Source organism: Lepidochelys olivacea, assembly GCF_965140295.1.
Source record: "Lepidochelys olivacea isolate rLepOli2 genome assembly, chromosome: 3".
NCBI lineage: Eukaryota > Metazoa > Chordata > Testudines > Cheloniidae > Lepidochelys > Lepidochelys olivacea.
Window position 1 is genome coordinate 83,951,598 of NC_140413.1, and position 20,395 is coordinate 83,971,992.

General features: G+C 45.6%; 2 protein-coding genes across 3 annotated transcripts in view; both read left to right on the forward strand.

Annotated features, from left to right (window-relative positions):
- ARMC2 (armadillo repeat containing 2) overlaps positions 1 to 20,395 on the forward strand; it is a 135,424-nt gene that overhangs the window by 51,192 nt on the left and 63,837 nt on the right. For both annotated transcript variants that reach the window (XM_084623454.1, XM_084623455.1), the window contains exons 8-9: positions 1,026 to 1,118; positions 11,110 to 11,285. In XM_084623454.1, coding sequence (XP_084479580.1) covers positions 1,026 to 1,118; positions 11,110 to 11,285 — 269 coding nt within the window. The remainder of the gene's footprint in view (positions 1 to 1,025; positions 1,119 to 11,109; positions 11,286 to 20,395) is intronic.
- LOC311518041 (uncharacterized protein) lies at positions 15,573 to 17,126 on the forward strand. Its single transcript, XM_084623456.1, has 2 exons — positions 15,573 to 15,968; positions 16,557 to 17,126. The coding sequence occupies exons 1-2, from the start codon at positions 15,590 to 15,592 to the stop codon at positions 17,075 to 17,077; spliced, it is 900 nt and encodes a 299-aa protein (XP_084479582.1). The 5' UTR covers positions 15,573 to 15,589; the 3' UTR covers positions 17,078 to 17,126.

Genomic DNA, 20,395 nt, shown 5'->3' on the forward strand with positions numbered 1-20,395 from the left:
CTGTGGACTACTGTGGAAGGTACCTCCCCCGTTTGTACTGGGGCAGAACATTAATGTATTTTGCCTTTGACAGGTTTCTTATTTTCAAGTTCAAAGCTGACTTCAGCTTTGCAAAATACGGTGGTATTCTTGACATGGGTGAACAGAATTGTTGGGAGAGCATAATACATTCTATTAACATAACTTCCCACCACTTACAAATATATATAATGTATATTCTATTAATACCGTGCAATTAATACCTATTAATGTGGTGTATATAATGCCTAACATATATATATATAGGCTAACATTTGTAAATAATGATTGCCTCAAAGAATATACCTTATTCTCATACATTTTTTCTACTAATAGAAACAACCCATGACACAGCAAATATTGTCTAACTGCTTGAACCAAAAGGGATAGCACTACCACACTCTCTTGAGCATTCTGATCAGCTGGCTATAATTAACACTGTACAGATCATATGAAGGCATATTATTCCTAGTCCAGGTTTTTCTGCTAGATTTTGGATGGCGGGTGTAAAGAATGGGATTTCTGAGTTGAGGGGAATGGTCCTTCCTTCATTCGTACTTCAAACTTATATCCCTGTAATCAAAGACGACATCTGGCCACTATTATAATAATGCTATAATAAGTTATTTACCGCAATTTTGAAAATTGAGTTAATAAATTCATAGATTTTAAGGCCAGAAGGAACCATTATGATGATCCAGTTTGACTTATATAACACAGGCCATAGAATTTCACCAGTGCTGCTTTATGAAGGCTTGATCTTGATCCTCGGCTTCTGATTGAACAAGAGCATACCTTTTAGAAAGGCATCCAATCTGATTTCTGTTTGAAGGGTTTATTTTTGAGAGAGTTTAAATTTAAAAAATTGGGATTGGGGGACAAATCAGAAGTTAGCAAATTGCAACATTTTCAGTTAACCTGGTGCATAAAATACTTGTAAAAGTTTATTTGTGCTGCAGTTAAAACCTCCACCTAATATATGATTATGTTTTAAATGTATTTTGAAGGCTCAGAGAATGACTCAAGAGTAAATGAAACAGAAGAGGAAGAAAACTACTGGAATGTAAAGATTGTACCAATTATGTATGAATTAGAGAATGGTAGGTAATATTTTTTGGATATTTCAGTAATGGTGAATATACATTTTACAGAGCAAATTGAATATGGCGAGGAAGGCTTAATTTTGAATTTCCTCACTCATGACTTACATGCAAGGCAACCCATTTAAAGTTGCTTTTGTACAAAATTGTTGTTGTTTTCTTTCCTTAATGGAGTATATGAAGACACCCTTGTTATCTTTCACAGGCAGGTTAGAAGTCTGTGTAAAGTTAAAATGCCTTATTTTGTGCTGCATTGACCCCTGGGCAACCTTGTGTGTAAAATATTGCAAAATCAGAATATTGTTTTACACAAACTTTGCACATGTGTAAATAATTACATGTGTGCAAGGCAATGGAGGAAAGTGGCCCAAAATGCTTAATCATTTAGGACAGTGGTTCTCAATCTTTGTGGACCACTTGAAAATTGCTGAGGGTCTCAGAGGACCACTTAATGATCTTTCCAAATGTTGCTTGTACCGTTAGCTAACTATTGTAAAGCGTTTTGGATAAAAACACTAATATATATAAAAACTTTTTTTGTTCTACAGATAAAAGCACACAACTCCTATTTTAATATCTGTATTCTTACCTTTCTAATGTGATGGATGTGCCCTCTCCCCACCGCCACGGCAGCCCCCGAACTGGGTCTGGGAAGGAGGGTGGGGAGGGGTCTCTCCTCTGCCACAGCAGCCACAAAGCTGAGGCTGGGAAGGGGCTGCGATGTTAAAGCTTTAACGTTGGCAGCGTACGGGCTGGTACCGGCTTCTTACCCCTGCCTCTTTCTCTGGCCTGCACATCCCAAATTTCCCCCCCACCCCCTCTTCTCACCCCACTGCCCCCTCCCACCTACCTCCTATTCTCCCACAAGGCCACCACCTCACCTTACATGTGCATCTTCAGGGTCCAGGCACCTAATTAGTGGAGCCACGCCTGCACCTCCACTAATTAGATGGGTGGCTCTTCATTCTCTCGTGTGTGGCTGCCAAGGTGCGCACCTTAGAGGGAACTATCCGCGGACCACCTGAATGGAGCTCACGGACCACTGGTGGTCTGCGGACCACAGTTTGAGAACCTCTGATTTAGGAGTAAAGGATACACTCTGCCTGTACCAGGAGTGGCAGAAGGTCCCTAAAAGTGTGTGTGTGTGTGTGTGTGTGGGGTGGGCTGTGTGTTCCTGAACTGTGGCTCCACCCCCCCACCCCCCGCTGTCCCTTCCCCTGAGACTCCGACACTGCACCACCCCTTCTCCCCGAGGCTCTGCCCCCCACAGCTCCTTCTCCCTAAGTCTCCACCCTCGCACTATCCTTTCCCCTGTCACCTCTTCCCCCCCAAAGATCCCGCCCTCTGTTTGCTCCTCTCCACCCCTTCTCCGTTGCTCTCTATTATGGCTGGTAAAAAGTGGGGGGGGGGCATTACTCCTGGCCCCACCTGTTCCGGTGCCCTTGGCCTATATGTCACTTTTATCAGCTGATTTAAGGAAGATCACTGAGCAGAAACTTGAAACTGCCACGTATTCCAGCTCTTAGTTTAAATTAAGATAGCCCAATGGAAGCCAGCTAATTAGAGGGTTTGGAGAGTGGGATGGTGTTGAAAAAGGAGAAAAAGCTTCTCCAGAGCATAGAGTTGGAGTGGATCTTACACTTGCATATATTAGAACAAGAACATATTTTTAATTTTTTAATAGTCTGTTTTTTTCTTCTTTTTAAAAATCTGTCTTCAGTCCTTTCTCACCAACTGATAGGTGAATACAGTACTATGAAACACTCAGGGTAACAATTTTGCTGTTTCTTTAATGTTCTTGTTGACTAAAGTTAGAATAGTCATCCCCTCTTTTAGCTGCATGCTATACTTCCTTTATTTGGGCCTTCCCTGCACAGTTACAGTATTTATTTCTAAGCCAGTTCAGGAATCCATAATTTAAATGAGTGGATCTATTAGTAATGCAATATTTAGTGTTTGTATACAACCATATAGAGTAGAACCTCAGAGTTATGAACACCAGAGTTACGAACTGACCAGTCAACCACATACCTCATTCGGAACCGGAAGTATCCATTCAGGCAACAGCAGAGACAATGACACAAAAAAGAGAAAAGGGAAAAAAAAAAAAAAAGCAAATACAGTGCAGTACGGTGTTAAACATAAACGACTAAATAATAAAGGGAAAGCAACATCTTTCTTCTGCATAGTAAAGTTTCAAAGCTATATTAAGTCAGTGTTCATTTGTGAACTTTTGAAAGAACAGCCATAACGTTTTGTTCAGAGTTACAAACAACCTCCATTCCTGAGGTGTTCATAACTCTGAGATTCTACTGTACTTCGAATTCTTTCAGCTAATCGCATATGAATTTACTTAAGTCATATGGTTGGTTCTGCATATTAGTATATTAATAAGAGAGACTTTTCCCCCTTTTTCAAAATACTCGTACAAAACTGACAATCTGAGCTTGAAAAAATTCTGGCCTTGATTGTTATCCAAGCTCTTACAATTATCATACTCCCTTCAGATGATTGTTATGAGACAAAAAAGTACTTCTCTATTCACTAAGAGCAAATTTAGCCATTTTGCAAATTTCAGTGTCAGGGGTGATGCACAACTGGACCGGTCCAGAGGAAGCAACACAAGGTATTTTGTTTCCCTCAGTTCCCCAACATGCAGATGGAGTGCAGCTGTTCATGAGTTTTAATTTCTTCTCTCAGTCGCATGCAACTCCTTCTCCATTGACGGGTGTAGAGATGGGGTTAGAATCGTGATCTTGCTTTCTCTTGTGTCATCTGGGGAATAGAAGTAGAATAGTCATTGCGCTTCATTGAATGCAGTGATTGCAATTTTGACTGAGCCTTCTAGAGAGTGCACAGCAGACTCACCAGTGCGGGGGGCAAAGAGGGCAATTGCCCAGGAGTCCTGGTGATCTAAAAGGGCCCGGGGGCTCCCGGCCACCGCTGCCGGCAGCACAGCGGAGCTAAGGCAGGCTTCTTGCCTGCCCTCACTCTGTGCTGCTCCCAGAAGTGGCTGTAATGGCCCTACGGCCACGGGGGAGGTGTGGGGTCTCCGCACACTGTCCAAGCGCCGACTCCATAGTTCCTGCTGTCCGGGAACTGCGGCCAATGGGAGCTGTGGGGGCGGTGCCTGTGGGCAGCAGAACACAGAGACCCCCCCCGAATCCCCCATCTAGGAGCCGCTTCCAGAGGGTGTGCCGGCTCTAGGCTTCTAGATCTACTCAATGGAGAGGGTAATTGGGAGAAATTTTTGTGTACACGCACGGTGTAGGTGATTGTGTGGGGCAGGAGGAGAGAGGAAATAACGAGGAGTGTGAGTAGGGAAGAAGTATGGGGGTGGGAAGAAGAGAGAAATTATGGGAGAGGTGTGCATAGTGGAATGTGGGGAGTAGTACCTGGGGGAAACTGACTAGTACCCTCTGGTCATTTTATGCTGCTTCTGATTTGGTTAAATCAGCCAGAATGTACTGCTGAATCTAGCCCCAAAAGTTAATTACATATTATATGTAATTTTAAAAGATCATTAGAAATATCACATTGTAACGTTATTCTGGGTTTCTTGTTTAGTGTTCATGTGTGAAATTTTAACCTTTTTTAAAAGGAAATTCCTGGATTAAAAACAATGAATAACTGGAGAAGGATTGAAGTACATATTGGTGATATAATCTTAAAAGAAATCCAAACATATTAAGGTATGGAAATGCACATTTAATGCACCTTTAACTCTAGAGGTGAGGTTACTAATTCAATAATGACTCCAGCCTGTGGTGACATCATGAGGGGGAGAAAATCTAATGTGCCTTTAAAAATCAATTACACTGAATCGGGGACTACAAATACTATTATACCCTAATCATCATCGTATGGGTACTTCATGACATTACTAGAAGGTGGATTTAAGGTTGTTTGGGTACATCATCTATGCATTTCCATATCTTAACATGGTTGGACTTCTTTCAAAAGAAGCCTTTGAAAGTTCTGGGTTTGTGATATTTGTTTTGGGGATAATTCATGTAATCTGTTTATACATTTAACAAATTGCTGATATGTACTCTCAATTTTATCTGTTTTTAAAATGTTTTTGCCTTGGAATTCACATCTGTGTGTGTGTGTGTGCATGCACAGATGCGCTCACGAGCCCCCCTCTCCACCACTCCTACAAGGAGTAGGTAATAAGTAATATATTTCATCAGTAGGTATAAGACTGTATATAGATTAGAAAGCTTATTTAGATTTGACATTTTCGCATCACATATATCATGACCTTGCTTTTTCTGATATGGACAAGTTAGTATACTAGCTGTAAATCTTTGCAGTGGAAAAAGTACTCTAGTTCTCCACCTGTGTGAAATGAATTGGTAGCTTCAGTCCAGTTCTCAGTGGACAGCTATCCACAGCGTAGATACCACTACCACAATTGGTCGTAATTGTCCCAAGAGAGATGCCAAAGAGACAAAAACTCTCATTTTAAGATTGCATATCACATCATTTAGAGGAATAATCCTTCCAGTTCAAGGTTGAAGCTTATTGATGAGACAGGATGGGGAAGCCTTCATTAACGATGCCGGAGCTGTACCTGTTTTGTGGATAAATAAAGCATTTTATTCTCTATTGCCGTCAATCTAGAACCTCTCACGAATGCTAAATTCACTCTAATAAAATACAGAAGTTAAGGTCCTAGTCTATATGGTTTGACTGTATTTTTAAAAGTTCTTGGAGTGATTGCTCATGTGTATTCCACAGTAGGTGTGCATGCTCGCCACGTACACTGGTGCTGGAAGTTTTTCCCCTAGCAGTACCCATAGGAGAGCGCCCCTGGTGACCACTGGAGTGGCGTCTTCCCTCCCCACCGCCCCCAGTTCCTTCTTGCCGCCAGTGAAGGTGCGTCGGAACTGCTCTACTCCAGCTTTGCTATAGCTCGTCCTCAGAACTGCTTGTTTGTTCAGTGTTGGTACCTGTAGTTAGTTTAGTTTAGTTTAGCTAGAACACCTGGGCCCGGGCATGCCCCATGCCCCGGGTTTTAAGTTGTGCGACACTTGTAGGCCATCTATGCCAGTGAGTGATCCGCCCATGGACTGTCTGCGCTGTTGGGGGGGAACCCATCTCCGCAATCACTGCAAGATTTGCAAGTCGTTTAAGCTTCAGACCAAGAGAGAAAGGGACATTAGGCTCCGGACTATCCTCATGGAGTCTGCGCTGACCGCCGCTCCAAGTCGGCACCTGGCACTGCGGTGTTGGTGTGTGGCGACCCGTCGGCGCCATGGACTAGTCGGCACTGCTCCCTGTTCAAAGTGCTGGTGGAGGGGGCTGCCAGGGCAACCCTGCAGGCAGCTTTGGATGTGGCAGACATGGCTGCGTGGTCCATGACCTCCGCTGTGCCCATGAGAAGGGTGTTGTGGGTGCTTCTTTCTGGGCTGTCCAGCGAGGCACAGACCTCCCTGCTGGACCTCCCGTTTGATGGCAAAGCTCCATTTGCGGAACAAACGGATACAAAGCTGCATGGCCTGAAAGACTCCCGCACGACTCTGCAGACTCTGGGTCTTTATGTTCTGGCTCCAGCTAAACCTAAGTTCGAGCCGCAGCAGACTCCTGCTTAGGCCACCCACTCAAAATAGGAGACTGCTTATAAGAAGTCGCAGGACTATAAGAGGTACCCACAGAGGCAGTCTTGGCCTGCCCCCCAGCCTGGGTCCTCGAAGGGTAAGTAGACAGGGAAAAGGCAGTTTTGACGGGATGCCTGGGGGTGCCCTGCCAGTTCTCATCAGGGATCTACCCTCAGTAAAACTTCCCTTCTCCAATCGGTTGTGTGCTTCCTCCCGGAGTGGTCGTGGCTGACCTCGGACCGATGGGTCCTGAACACCATCTTCCAGGGATACAACCTCCAGTTTACTTCCTCCCTGCCCAAACCCCCTTGAGTTCAAAGGCAAGGGGGTACTACTCCCGCTATTTCCTTATCCCAAAGGCCAAAGGGGTCGCTCAGGTCCATCTTGGACCTGCGAGGCGTGAACCAGTACATGGTGAAGCTCCAGTTCTGCATGGTCTCCCTAGCCTTCATCATTCCCTCCCTGGATCCTGGGGACTGGTACGCTGCCCTCTATCTGCAGGATGCTTACTTCCACATTCATATATTCGAGGGGCACAGACACTTCGTCTGTTTCATAGTGGGGCAGGAACACTACCAATTTACGGTCCTCCCATTTGGCCTGTCCACTGCCCCCAGGGTATTCACGAAATGTATGTTGGTGGTGGCAGCCTACTTCAGACGCCGGGAGTGTCTAGATCTTCCCTTATCTGGACAACTGGTTGGTCAAGGGCAGCTCCCGGTCGCAGGTGCCGGATCACGTGGCACTCCTTCTGTCCACATGTACTACTTTGGGCCTGTTGGTAAACAACACCAAATCCATGTTGGGCCCGGTACAACGCATAGAGTTTATCGAGGCAGTCCTGGATGCCTCGTCGGCCAAAGCCTCCCTCCCACCGGACAGTGTCGATGAGCCCCTTCAGAGTCTCAAACCTGTCACCAGGTTTCCGGTGCAACAGCCAGAGCATGCCTCCAGCTCTTGGGTCACATGTCGGCGTGCATGTGTGTGGTCCATCACGCCAGACTCAGGATGAGGCCCCTCCCTTTCTGGTTGGCCTCAGAGTTCTCCAAGGCCAGGGACAGGACGGACGAAGTCCTCACAGTGCCTGAGCCAGTGATCACCTCCCTAAGGTGGTGGTCCTCTGCGAGAAATATGCTCCAAGGGATCCCATTCAGGGGCAGGGCCCCGTCGCTGGAACTGGTGTCCGACGCGTCAGACCTGGGATGGGAGGCTCATGTGGGGAACGTTCAGACCCAAGATCTGTGTTCGGCTCAGGATTTGACCCTCCACATAAATGTCAAGGAGCTCAGGGCAGTACGGCTGGCATGCATGACCTGGAGGGCCGGGTGGTCAGGGTCGTCACAGACAACACAGCCTTGATGTTCTACATCAACAGGCGAGGCAGGGCCAGATCCTCTGCCGCGAAGCCCTCAGGCTGTGGGACTTTTGTAGAGCCCACAACATCTGCCAGGCGCCTGGAACACGGAGGCGGATCCCTTGAGCAGGGACTTATCCTCTTAGCATGAGTAGTCTCTCCACCCAGAGGTGGTGCACAGATTTTTCCAAGTGTGGGGAACTCCTCAAGTGGACCTGTTCATGACTCGGCAGAACTGTTGCTGTCCCTGGTTCTGCTCTGGGGCGGGCTGGGACGGGGCACTATATCTGATGCCTTCCTCCTATCCTGGTCAAGCCAGTTTTTCTATGCCTTTCCCCTGTTCCCGCTGTTTGTCAGGGTCCTGGAAAAGTTAAAGACGAACAAGGCCCGGATCCTTCTGATTGCCCTGGCATGGCCCAGGCAGGATTGGTACGGGACCCTCACGGGCCTGGTGGTTGCGCTGCCGTGACAGTTGCTGTCCCGCTCAGACCTGCTCTCCCAGGCCCAGGGCCGCCGCCTCCACCCCAGCCTAGTGGCACTCCACGGCGTGGCTGCTCAATGGTTAGGTAGGGAGGAAAGGACTTGCTCGGAAGGGGTTCAGCGTGTCCTCCACATGCCGATCCTACTTGGGGAAGTGGTCTCGGTTTTCCAGATGGGCAGATGAGTGGGGAGTTTCTCTGGTGGCTGCCCCGATCCAGTTTATTCTAGACTTACCTCCTTCACCTTAGAGCCCAAGGCCTGGTGCTCTCGTCAGTCAAGGTGCACCTGGCGGCCATATTGGCTTTCTATCTGCTAGTGCAGGGCCATACGGTATTCGCCCATACTATGGCTGGCTGATTCCTTAAGGGGTTGGATCCTCTCTTCCCGTATGTTAGGCCCCCAGTCCCACAGTGGGACCTAAACCTGGTGTTGGCCTGACTCACGGAGCCACCATTTGAGCTGCTAGCTACGTGCTCCTGGTCATACCTCTCGTGGAAGGTGGCCTTCCTGGTTGCGATCACGTCGGCTAGGCGGGTCTCGGAACTCAGGGCCCTGACCTCCAAGCCCCCGTACATGATGTTTCATAAAGATAATGTCTAGCTCTGACCACACCCTTTGTTTCTCCCGAAAGTGGTCTCCCCCTATCACATGGGTCAGGACATTTTTCTTCCTGTCCTCTGCCCCAAGCCCCATGTGTCCAATGAGGAGCACTGCCTCCACATGCTGGATGTGAGACAGGCTCTGGCTTTCTACCTGGAGCGGACGAAGCCATTCAGGAAGTCCTTGCACCTGTTCATCGCCTCGGCTGAGTGCATGAAAGGTCGGCCAATCTCCTGTCAGCTGCTCTCTAACTGGATCATCTTGTGTATCCGTACCTGTTATGATGTGGCAGGACTCCCTCCCCCACTAGTTGTGAGTGCACGCTCGACTAGGGTACCGGCCTCGTCGGCTGCCTGTTTGGCCCATGTCCCCATTCAGGACATTTGTAGGGCTGCCACGTGGTCTTCAGTTCACACATTCACCTCGTATTACGCGATCGTCTCCCAGACCAGGGAGGACGCTGGGTTCGGCAGGGCCGTACTCCACCCCGAGAGTTTGTGAACTCCTACCTACCTCCAACAGATATAGTTTGGAATCATCTATTGTGGAATACACATGAGCAATCGCTCGAAGAAGAAAAGATAGTTACCTTTTCTGTAACTGCTGTTCTTCAAGATGTGTCGCTCCTGTCTGTTCACCATCCTGCACTCCTTCCCCTCTGTCGCAGTTGTCTGGCAAGAAGGAACTGAGGGTGGGGGGAGCCCAGCCCCCCTTATACTGTGCCAGGCAGGCGCTGCTCCAGGGGTCATGGGGGGCGCTCCTCCCACGAGTACTGCTAGGGGAAAAACTTCCGGCACCGGTGCACGTGGCGAGCACGCACACCTATTGTGGAATGGATATGAGCAACGCATCTCGAAGAACACAAGTTACAGAAAAGGTAACTGTCTTTTCTTTAGCAGTTGAAATAGAAAAAAAAGTACCTTTTATCCTTTCAAAAAATATTGTAAAACATCTACCCAGCCGGCCCATTTTCATAGGGCAATTTGGTAAGCCTCGGAAGTTAAGATGAGTTTTTCCTTCTAATTTGATACTGATTTTTATTTGTTTGAGCTAACTGCTTTTAACCACTTGCGTATTACTCTGCCTCTACTGAGGAATGCAACCTGTGAAAATACATGTGAATAATGGCAGTACTGTATTTCAAGTAAGCTTATGATATACTTTAAATACTAAATGGATATAACCTTAAGGGGAAAAAATCCAATATTTAAACAGAAAATTAATGTTTAGAAGATAGACGTGAGTTATTTTCTCCTAATGTAGATTATATGTGAGTGATTGGGTTATGGTGAGGATAGAGATTTTCTGGTAGTTTCATGTGTGTTTTGTTTTTGTTGCGTTTCTAAATAATGTCAGGCACTCAGAATAGCAAATGGGATGCCTGTTTAAACATCCTTTTGCATTCATCTTGAACCTCTATGGTGTGTATAAGAGCTCTGAAAACTCATATATAAATCTATTTTTGAAACCCATACAACAGCAAGCATATGATTGTCTGTGGGTTGGATTTATAGACAGAATAACTTTCTTCAGCTGTCAGTTCCTTTTTGCCTGTAGCATTTGATGGAAATCCTTAATGAATTCTTCCAGCTTCACCACAAGTTAAGTGTTCCTAGTTGATATTTCGTCAATCTAGTTGTTAACAAATTAAAAAACGTTTCATTTGAGATTTATCCTCAAATGTCTTGATTTGTCTTGTTGCTGTAGCCTCTATGAATCACTTGGCTTAAAAAGAGCTATTGTTTTTAAAAGAGTAACATAAAAATGATTTGATGTATGAAAAATGCTTGTAAACTCTTGTATTAAAGTATCAGAACACTACAAAATTGATTGGGTACCTTATTTTGTGTAGTATTTTGCAAACATTTCTCTTTTTGGTGTTCTGTCTGTATCTGTTGATTGAATGGATGGCCTTGATAATTAACTTTATTTTCCTCTCCATCCTCACAAATAGAAGACAATATAGAAAACCTCTACCTTGCCTGCACCAGTCTCCATCAAGCCTTGGAAGAAGGAAACCTGTTTGGAAAGAGATTTAAAAGAAGAAGTGCGCTTCTGAAGATATTATATAAACTAGTTGACATTGGTTCAGACCCACTTGGCCTGAAACTGGCAAGAATGATTCTGGCTGTAAGTCTTTTCTTAAACTATTTAGTGATATGAAAGAGTGCAATGATTCACATATACTGTATGTATGATTGAAAACTTTTATCTAATTTAGTGTTCTATACTTTAAGGATGTATCTGCTTTTGTGTGATTGAAGCTTGTGTAGACATATCTGAGCTAGCTTGAATCTAGCTAGCTTGGACATCACAGCAGTAAAGTAACAGCAGCATGGGCTTCAATATGAGCTAGCCAGCAGAGTAATTATCCAGGGTTTCATGTGGGTTTGTGCAGCCCGTGCTGTCTGAATGTCACTGCTCCAGTGCCTGAGTTAGCTTAGATATGTATATGTGAACTGGACTTGCACCCTGTGATTGCAGGATAGAGATCTGTAGTGTTTTGATCTGCTAAGAATCGGAAGACTAAACAGTTGAAATTAAGTTCAGTTTTATAATACCTTGTACTTAATAAAGCAACTTTATCTGAGGATATCAAAGCACCTTTTTTAAAGCTGGGTAAGTATAATTATCCCTATACAGGGAAAGTGAGGTTAAGTAACTTCCAGGCCAAATCAGAAAGTCAGCAACCGAGCTAGGAATAATATCCATCTATTCTGGTTCATTATTATTTTATTTTATTATTTATTATTTAATTGAATTATCATAGCATCTAGAGGCCTTAACTGAAATGGGGACCCCATTGTGCTAAGCCCAATATATGTACTTAATAAGAGATGGTCTCTGCCCTGGAGAGCTTGCAATCTAAACAAATGAGACAAACAAGAGAAGGAGAATGGAAATATTATCATCCCCATTATACTGATAGGGAATGGAGAGGCAGAGATTGTGACTTGTCCAGGGTCACACAGAGAATCTGACAGAACTAGGCATTGATCCTTGGAATCCTAGGTTAGTGTCTTAAGCACAAGACTGTCCTTCAGCTCAATGTCCTGTGCTCTAATCACTCTGCCTTTCCAGTCTTTTTTTCATTTTGTTTTTGTTTACCTAGGACTCCAAACTTAATGAAAATTAGTGATTTCTACAACTTTACACCAAAACTGAGATTTTAGTCTAAACATAATAGAAAACTAAGTAAATGTTGAATTATTAGCACAACTCAAACTGGAGAACACTGTCATTGTTATGGTAAGACAATGATATTTGTGCTCCCATGTAGTTTCAGAAGGGACTTTGAAATTCTCTACTTCCTTGTCAGTGGTAATTTCATGAGTCCCTCTGATGATCCAAGCGTGAAACAGCATGTCACTGCTTATAGGACTATTACATTCCTGTTGTGTAATCTCTGCAAGGGCAGGGAAGCTTGAGCAGAATTGTGTTGTGATGGTGGGTAGGAAGCTTTTCAGAAAATGTCAAAATGAAGTAAAAGCGTCATTACCTTTGCTTTTGCAATAACCAGACAGAAGGGGCAACTTAGTACCAATTTATTTTTAGTAAATACATAAAAATAAAGTTAAATTACCTTACATCATAACTTTCCCAGTAAAAAAAACTTGATTAGTTGGTCACACCTTATAATTAATATAATTCAAAACCTTACATAACAAAAATAGTTTGCATAATGTGTTACTAAAATTAAGGAGAGTTTAGTAAATTCGCATCGCATCCTTTAATTCAGTGTTGTAACTGGGAACTTCAATTGTAACATGCCATGTTTTCTTTATTTATAAGCTAAATTTAGTTTCTTTAATGATTTGTGTTTATAGTAATAGAATTGTTTACATAAAATGTTGATAGCTAAAACTGTTGTTTTGGTTTAGTTTTGTCAACATCAGTAAAAAGAAAAGGAGTACTTGTGGCACCTTAGAGACTAACAAATTTATTTGAGCATAAGCTTTCGTGAGCTACAGCTCACTTCATCGGATGCATTCTGTGGAAAACACAGTGGGGAGATTTATATACATAGAGAACATGAAACAATGGGTGTTACCATACACACTGTAACGAGAGTGATCACTTAAGGTGAGCTGTTACGGTAACACCCATTGTTTCATGTTCTCTATGTATATAAATCTCCCCACTGTATTTTCCACTGAATGCATCCGATGAAGTGAGCTGTAGCTTATGCTCAAATAAATTTGTTAGTCTTTAAGGTGCCACAAGTACTCCTTTTCTTTTTGCGGATACAGACTAACACGGCTGCTACTCTGAAACCTGTCAACATCAATGTTACACATTAAAATCTCAGTCATAACTGTCAACTACAAAATCAGCCATCAGAATATTTCCTTCTAACTCTCTTAATCTGACAATGGTGGCTTTTCACAAAGTATGGGATTTGGGACGATATTTCACAAAAAATACAAAACTCAGTTCTAAGCCTGTGCTTTTAAATCTATCAGCTTAGCTTTTTAGCATGGTGTTTGTGGAGTGGAGGGGTGGTCTACCTTTTAGAAAGATGCTGTTTAGCACTTCTTGGTATAGTTTTTAGTGATTATATTTAGGGCTGTCAATCGCAGTTAACTGAGGTGATTAACTCAAATTAATCGCGATTAAAAAATTAATCACTCTGGTAAACAATATAATACCGATTGAAATTAATTAAATATTTTTGGTTTTCCTACATTTTCAAATACTGTATATTGATTTCTATTACAACGCAGAATACAAAGTTACAGTGCTCACTTTATTATATTATTTATGATTACAAATATTTGCACTGTAAAAATGATAAAAGAAATAGTATTTTTCAATTCATCTCATACAAGTACTGAAGTGCAATCTCTTTATCGTGAAAGTGTAACTTACAAATGTAGATTTTTTTTGTTTTGTTACATAACTGCACTCAAAAGCAAAACAATGTAACCCGTTGCTGGTAATAGCTCACCTTACCTGATCACTCTTGTTACAGTGGGTATGGTAACACCCATTGTTTCATGTTCTCTGTGTATATAAAATCTCCCCACTGTATTTTCCACTGCATGCATCCGATGAGGTGAGCTGTAGCTCACGAAAGCTTATGCTCAAATAAATTTTAGTCTCTCAGGTGCCACAAGTACTCCTTTTCTTTTTATTGATTTCAGTGTCCCACAAAACCTCTCCACCAAACCATTTGTTTCTGGGTGATATAAGGCAGTCCTTAACTGTTTAGCTCCACATAACTTCCATAATAATTCACTGGATAGCTGGGATGTGAAATTTGACCCATGATCTGATAAAATCTCCTTAGGGGAACCCACTGTGTTAAAAATAGTGAAAAGGGCTTTTGCCACAGAATCAGCCTCTTAGTTAGAACAACTGCTTCAGGGTAGCTAGTGCAAAATCCACTACCATCAAGACATATTTTTTTCCCCTTTGGGTAGGGAATGGCATAGCCCCCACAGTGTACATTGCTACCCTATAAAGTGCCTCTTGAATCACTAGCAAGTGGTTGTAGAGGGACTTTTGGGGGTCTTGTAGGTTTCTTTCAACATAAGTCACAAGATCTGATATAGTCTCCTACATCATTCTGTATCCCTAAATTCTTATTTAACCTTCTTTTGCCCCCCAAGTGACCAGCAAAAGGACATTCATACACTAGCAACTATAACTCCCCATGATGCTGGGCAGGCACAACCAGTTGCTTGTAAGGTTTCCCAGGGCTTTTATCTTTCCCCATGGGAATTTCCTGTACAGTTACTCTTCCTCTTCAAAAAAAATCTTTCCCCATTTCCCATCACTGGGTTCCCCTCGAGTATCTATCCACAGATGCTTTCTAGTATGGGGTCTGCTTTCTGCTTGCCCACAAAACCCTGGTGGCTGACAACCTGAACAGCCTCCCCCCCCCTCCCCCGGTTCTCTATGCCCTGGTCTACACTAGGACTTTAGGTCGAATTTAGCAACATTAAATCAATGTAAACCTGCACCCGTCCACACGATGAAGCCCTTTTTCGACTTAAAGGGCTCTTAAAATCGATTTCCTTACTCCACCCCTGACAAGTGGATTAGCGCTTAAATCGGCCTTGCCGGCTCGAATTTGGGGTACTGTGGACACAATTCGATGGTATTGGCCTCCGGGAGCTATCCCAGAGTGCTCCATTGTGACCACTCTGGACAGCACTCTCAACTCAGATGCACTGGCCAGGTAGACAGGAAAAGAACCGCGAACTTTTGAATCTCATTTCCTGTTTGGCCAGCGTGGCAAGCTGCAGGTGACCATGCAGAGCTCATCAGCAGAGGTGACCATGATGGAGTCCCAGAATCGCAAAAGAGCTCCAGCATGGACCGAACGGGAGGTACGGGATCTGATCGCTGTTTGGGGAGAGGAATCCGTGCTATCAGAACTCCGTTCCAGTTTTCGAAATGCCAAAACCTTTGTGAAAATCTCCCAGGGCATGAAGGACAGAGGCCATAACAGGGACCCGAAGCAGTGCCGCGTGAAACTGAAGGAGCTGAGGCAAGCCTACCAGAAAACCAGAGAGGCGAACGGCCGCTCCGGGTCAGAGCCCCAAACATGCCGCTTCTATGATGAGCTGCATGCCATTTTAGGGGGTTCAGCCACCACTGGAGATGGAGGCAATATGGAAGCAGGTTTTGGGGACGAAGATGATGAGGAGGAGGAGGAGGAGGTTGTAGATAGCTCACAGCAAGCAAGCAGAGAAACCGGTTTTCCCGACAGCCAGGAACTGTTTCTCACCCTGGACCTGGAGCCAGTACCCCCCGAACCCACCCAAGGCTGCCTCCTGGACCCAGCAGGCGGAGAAGGGACCTCTGGTGAGTGTACCTTTTAAAATACTATATATGGTTTAAAAGCAAGCATGTGAAAGGATTACTTTGCCCTGGCATTCACGGTTCTCCTAGATGTACTCCCAAAGCCTTTGCAAAAGGTTTCTGGGGAGGGCAGCCTTATTGCGTCCTTCATGGTAGGACACTTTACCACTCCAGGCCAGTAACACGTACTCGGGAATCACTGTAGAACAAAGCATTGCAGTGTATGTTTGCTGGCATTCAAACAACATCCGTTTTTTCTCTCTCTGTGTTATCCTCAGGAGAGTGAGATATAATTCATGGTCACCTGGTTGAAATAGAGTGCTTTTCTTCAGGGGACACTCAGAGGAGCCCATTCCTGCTGGGCTGTTTGCCTGTGGCTAAACAGAAATGTTCCCCGCTGTTAGCCACAGGGAGGGGGGAAGGTTGAGAAGGTAGCCACGCAGTGGGGGGAGGCAAAATGCGACCTTGTAACGAAAACACATGTGCTATGTATGTAATGTTAACAGCAAGGTTTACCCTGAAAGAGTGTAGCCACTGTTTTATAAAATGTGTCTTTTTAAATACCGCTGTCCCTTTTTTTTTCTCCACCAGCTGCATGTGTTTCAATGATCACAGGATCTTCTCCTTCCCAGAGGCTAGTGAAGTTTAGAAAGAAAAAAAAACGCACTCGCGATGAAATGTTCTCCGAGCTCATGCTGTCCTCCCACACTGACAGAGCACAGACGAATGCGTGGAGGCAAATAATGTCAGAGTGCAGGAAAGCACAAAATGACCGGGAGGAGAGGTGGAGGGCTGAAGAGAATAAGTGGCGGGCTGAAGACAGGGCTGAAGCTCAAATGTGGCGGCAGCATGATGAGAGGAGGCAGGATTCAATGCTGAGGCTGCTGGAGGACCAAACCAGTATGCTCCAGTGTATGGTTGAGCTGCAGCAAAGGCAGCTGGAGCACAGACTGCCACTGCAGCCCCTCTGTAACCAACCGCCCTCCTCCCCAAGTTCCATAGCCTCCACACCCAGACGCCCAAGAATGCGGTGGGGGGGCCTCCGGCCAACCAGCCACTCCACCACAGAGGATTGCCCAAAAAAAAGAAGGCTGTCATTCAATAAATTTTAAAGTTGTAAACTTTTAAAGTGCTGTGCTTAAAGTGCTGTGTGGCATTTTCCTTCCCTCCTCCACCACCCCTCCTGGGCTACCTTGGTAGTCATCCCCCTATTTGTGTGATGAATGAATAAAGAATGCATGAATGTGAAGCAACAATGACTTTATTGCCTCTGCAAGCGGTGATTGAAGGGAGGAGGGGAGGGTGGTTAGCTTACAGGGAAGTAGAGTGAACCAAGGGGCGGGGGGTTTCATCAAGGAGAAACAAACAGAACTTTCACACCGTAGCCTGGCCAGTCATGAAACTGGTTTTCAAAGCTTCTCTGATGCGTATCACGTCCTCCTGTGCTCTTCTAACCGCCCTGGTGTCTGGCTGCGCGTAACCAGCAGCCAGACGATTTGCCTCAACCTCCCACCCCGCCATAAACGTCTCCCCCTTACTCTCACAGATATTGTGGAGCACACAGCAAGCAGTAATAACAGTGGGAATATTGGTTTCGCTGAGGTCTAAGCGAGTCAGTAAACTGCGCCAGCGCGCCTTTAAACATCCAGATGCACATTCTACCACCATTCTGCACTTGCTCAGCCTGTAGTTGAACAGCTCCTGACTGCTGTCCAGGCTGCCTGTGTACGGCTTCATGAGCCATGGCATTAAGGGGTAGGCTGGGTCCCCAAGGATACATATAGGCATTTCAACATCCCCAACAGTTATTTTCTGGTCTGGGAATAAAGTCCCTTCCTGCAGCTTTTGAAACAGACCAGAGTTCCTGAAGATGCGAGCGTCATGTACCTTTCCCGGCCATCCCATGTCGATGTTGGTGAAACGTCCCTTGTGATCCACCAGAGCTTGCAGCACTATCGAAAAGTACCCCTTGCGGTTTATGTACTCGGCGGCTTGGTGCTCCGGTGCCAAGATAGGGATATGGGTTCTGTCTATGGCCCCACCACAGTTAGGGAATCCCATTGCAGCAAAGCCATCCACTATAACCTGCACATTTCCCAGGGTCACTACCCTTGATATCAGTAGATCTTTGATTGCGTGGGCTACTTGCATCACAGCAGACCCAACAGTAGATTTGCCCACTCCAAATTGATTCCCAACTGACCGGTAGCTGTCTGGCGTTGCAAGCTTCCACAGGGCTATCGCCACTCACTTCTCAACTGTGAGGGCTGCTCTCATCTTGGTATTCATGCGCCTCCGGGCAGGGGAAAGCAAGTCACAAAGTTCCATGAAAGTGCCCTTATGCATGCGAAAGTTTTGCAGCCCCTGGGAATCGTCCCAGACCCGCAACACTATGCGGTCCCACCAGTCTGTGCTTGTTTCCCGAGCCCAGAATCGGCGTTCCACAGCATGAACCTGCCCCATTAGCACCATGATGCATGCATTGTCAGGGCCCATGCTTTCAGAGAAATCTGTGTCCATGTCCTGATCACTCACGTGACCGCGCTGACGTCGCCTCCTCGCCCGGTATCGCTTTGCCCGGTTCTGGTGCTGCATATACTGCTGGATAATGCGTGTGGTGTTTAATGTGCTCCTAATTGCCAAAGTGAGCTGAGTGGCCTCCATGCTTGCCTTGGTATGGCGTCCGCACAGAAAAAAGGCGCGGAACGATTGTCTGCCTTTGCTCTGACGGAAGGAGGGGCGACTGACGACATGGCTTACAGGGTTGGCTTCAGGGAGCTAAAATCAACAAAGGGGGTGTCTTTACATCAAGAAGTATTTCAGGCAGGACTTCACGGAGGGTTCCAATAAGAAATGGTGCACCTAAGTTATTGTTCTTATTGGAACGAGGAGGTTAGCCTGGCCTCTGATTGATACATGGCTAGATTTATCTCGCTGCACCTTCTCTGTGAGTGACTGCAGTGTGACCTAGAGGAATGAGTCCCCTAGACAGGGGAGGAGGCAAATGAGTACAAAACAAATCTGGTCTATTTCTTGTTTTGATCCACTCCATCTATCTTTTACATCTTTGGCTGGCAGCAGACGGTGCAGAAGGACTGCATGCCATCCACATCTCATGGCTGCTCGGCAGAAGATGGTACAGTACGACTGCTAGCCATCCTCATCTCTTGCCTGCCCGGCAGAAGATGGTACAGTACGACTGCTAGCAATCCGTATCGCCTGCCTGCTCACCATAAGACGGTTCAATAGGACTGACTGCAGGACTAAAGAGAACGACCTGGTCAAGTCACTCCAAATTTAGTCCCTGCGCCCATGTCTGTCCAGGCGCTCCCAGCCGACGTGGCCAGGAGCACCTCGGACATGACGACGACGGCTACCAGTCGTACTGTACCGTCTGCTGCCACAAGGCGAGGGGTTGCTGCTACTGTGTAGCATTGCCTTACCGCGTCTGCCAGCACCCAGGAGACATAGGGTGACGGTTACCTGAGCAGGCTCCATGCTTGCCATGGTATGGCGTCTGCACAGGTAACTCAGGAAAAAAGGCGCGAAACGATTGTCTGCCCTTGCTTTCACGGAGGGAGGGAGGGAATGGGGACCTGACGATATGTTCCCAGAACCACCCGCGACAATGTTTTAGCCCCATCAGGCATTGGGATCTCAACCCAGAATTCCAATGGGCAGCGGAGACTGCGGGAACTGTGGGATAGCTATCCACAGTGCAATGCTCCGGAAGTCGACTCTAGCCTCGGTACTGTGGAAGCACTCCGCCGAGTTAATGCACTTAATGCACTTAGAGCATTTTCTGTGGGGACACACACACTCGAATATATAAAACCGATTTCTAAAAAAACGACTTCTATAAATTCGACCTTATTCCGTAGTGTAGACATACCCTATGCTTGCTGCTTTCCTCTGCTTTGCACATTGCTTTCTCTTACTGAGCTGGGACCAGGGCTGGGGCCATCCCTTCCCTGCTCTGCTGCTGCTTTTTCTGCATAATCCTGTATTGAGATCACAGAACAATATTCCTTTTTGCTGCGAGTTACTATATTAATCGCTTTAGACATAGACAAAATGTCATTTCCCATTGGAGTATTATCCAACACAACTACTCTCAGAGTTCTCTCCAGATCTTTCCACTCCATGGGTACTTTAGCTAAAGGTGCAATGAATTTGTATTGCCCCAGTGCTAGGAGTTCTGCATACTCTGCGGGGAGCATGTCTGCCGGTTCAACTGTGGTTTTTGTGACCAAAGAAATCTCTGCACCAGTGTCTACCCACCAAGTGCATTCTTTGCCATTTACCTTGGCTGCTTCAACAAATTCTATGTCCATCTCCAATGGGTCAGACCCCTCAAAATTAATCAGGAGACTTGCAGGTTTTTCTTGGGATCCTGTGTTAAGAACAGCTGTATTAACCTGGGCTGGACA

Excerpts from the sequence above, each read along its gene's own strand:
- LOC311518041 (XM_084623456.1), top strand. The coding sequence starts at position 15,590 with ATGAAGGACAGAGGCCATAACAGGGACCCGAAGCAGTGCCGCGTGAAA. Across the intron at positions 15,969-16,556 it reads AGGCGGAGAAGGGACCTCTG|CTGCATGTGTTTCAATGATC; the intron begins GTGAGTGTACCT and ends TTTCTCCACCAG.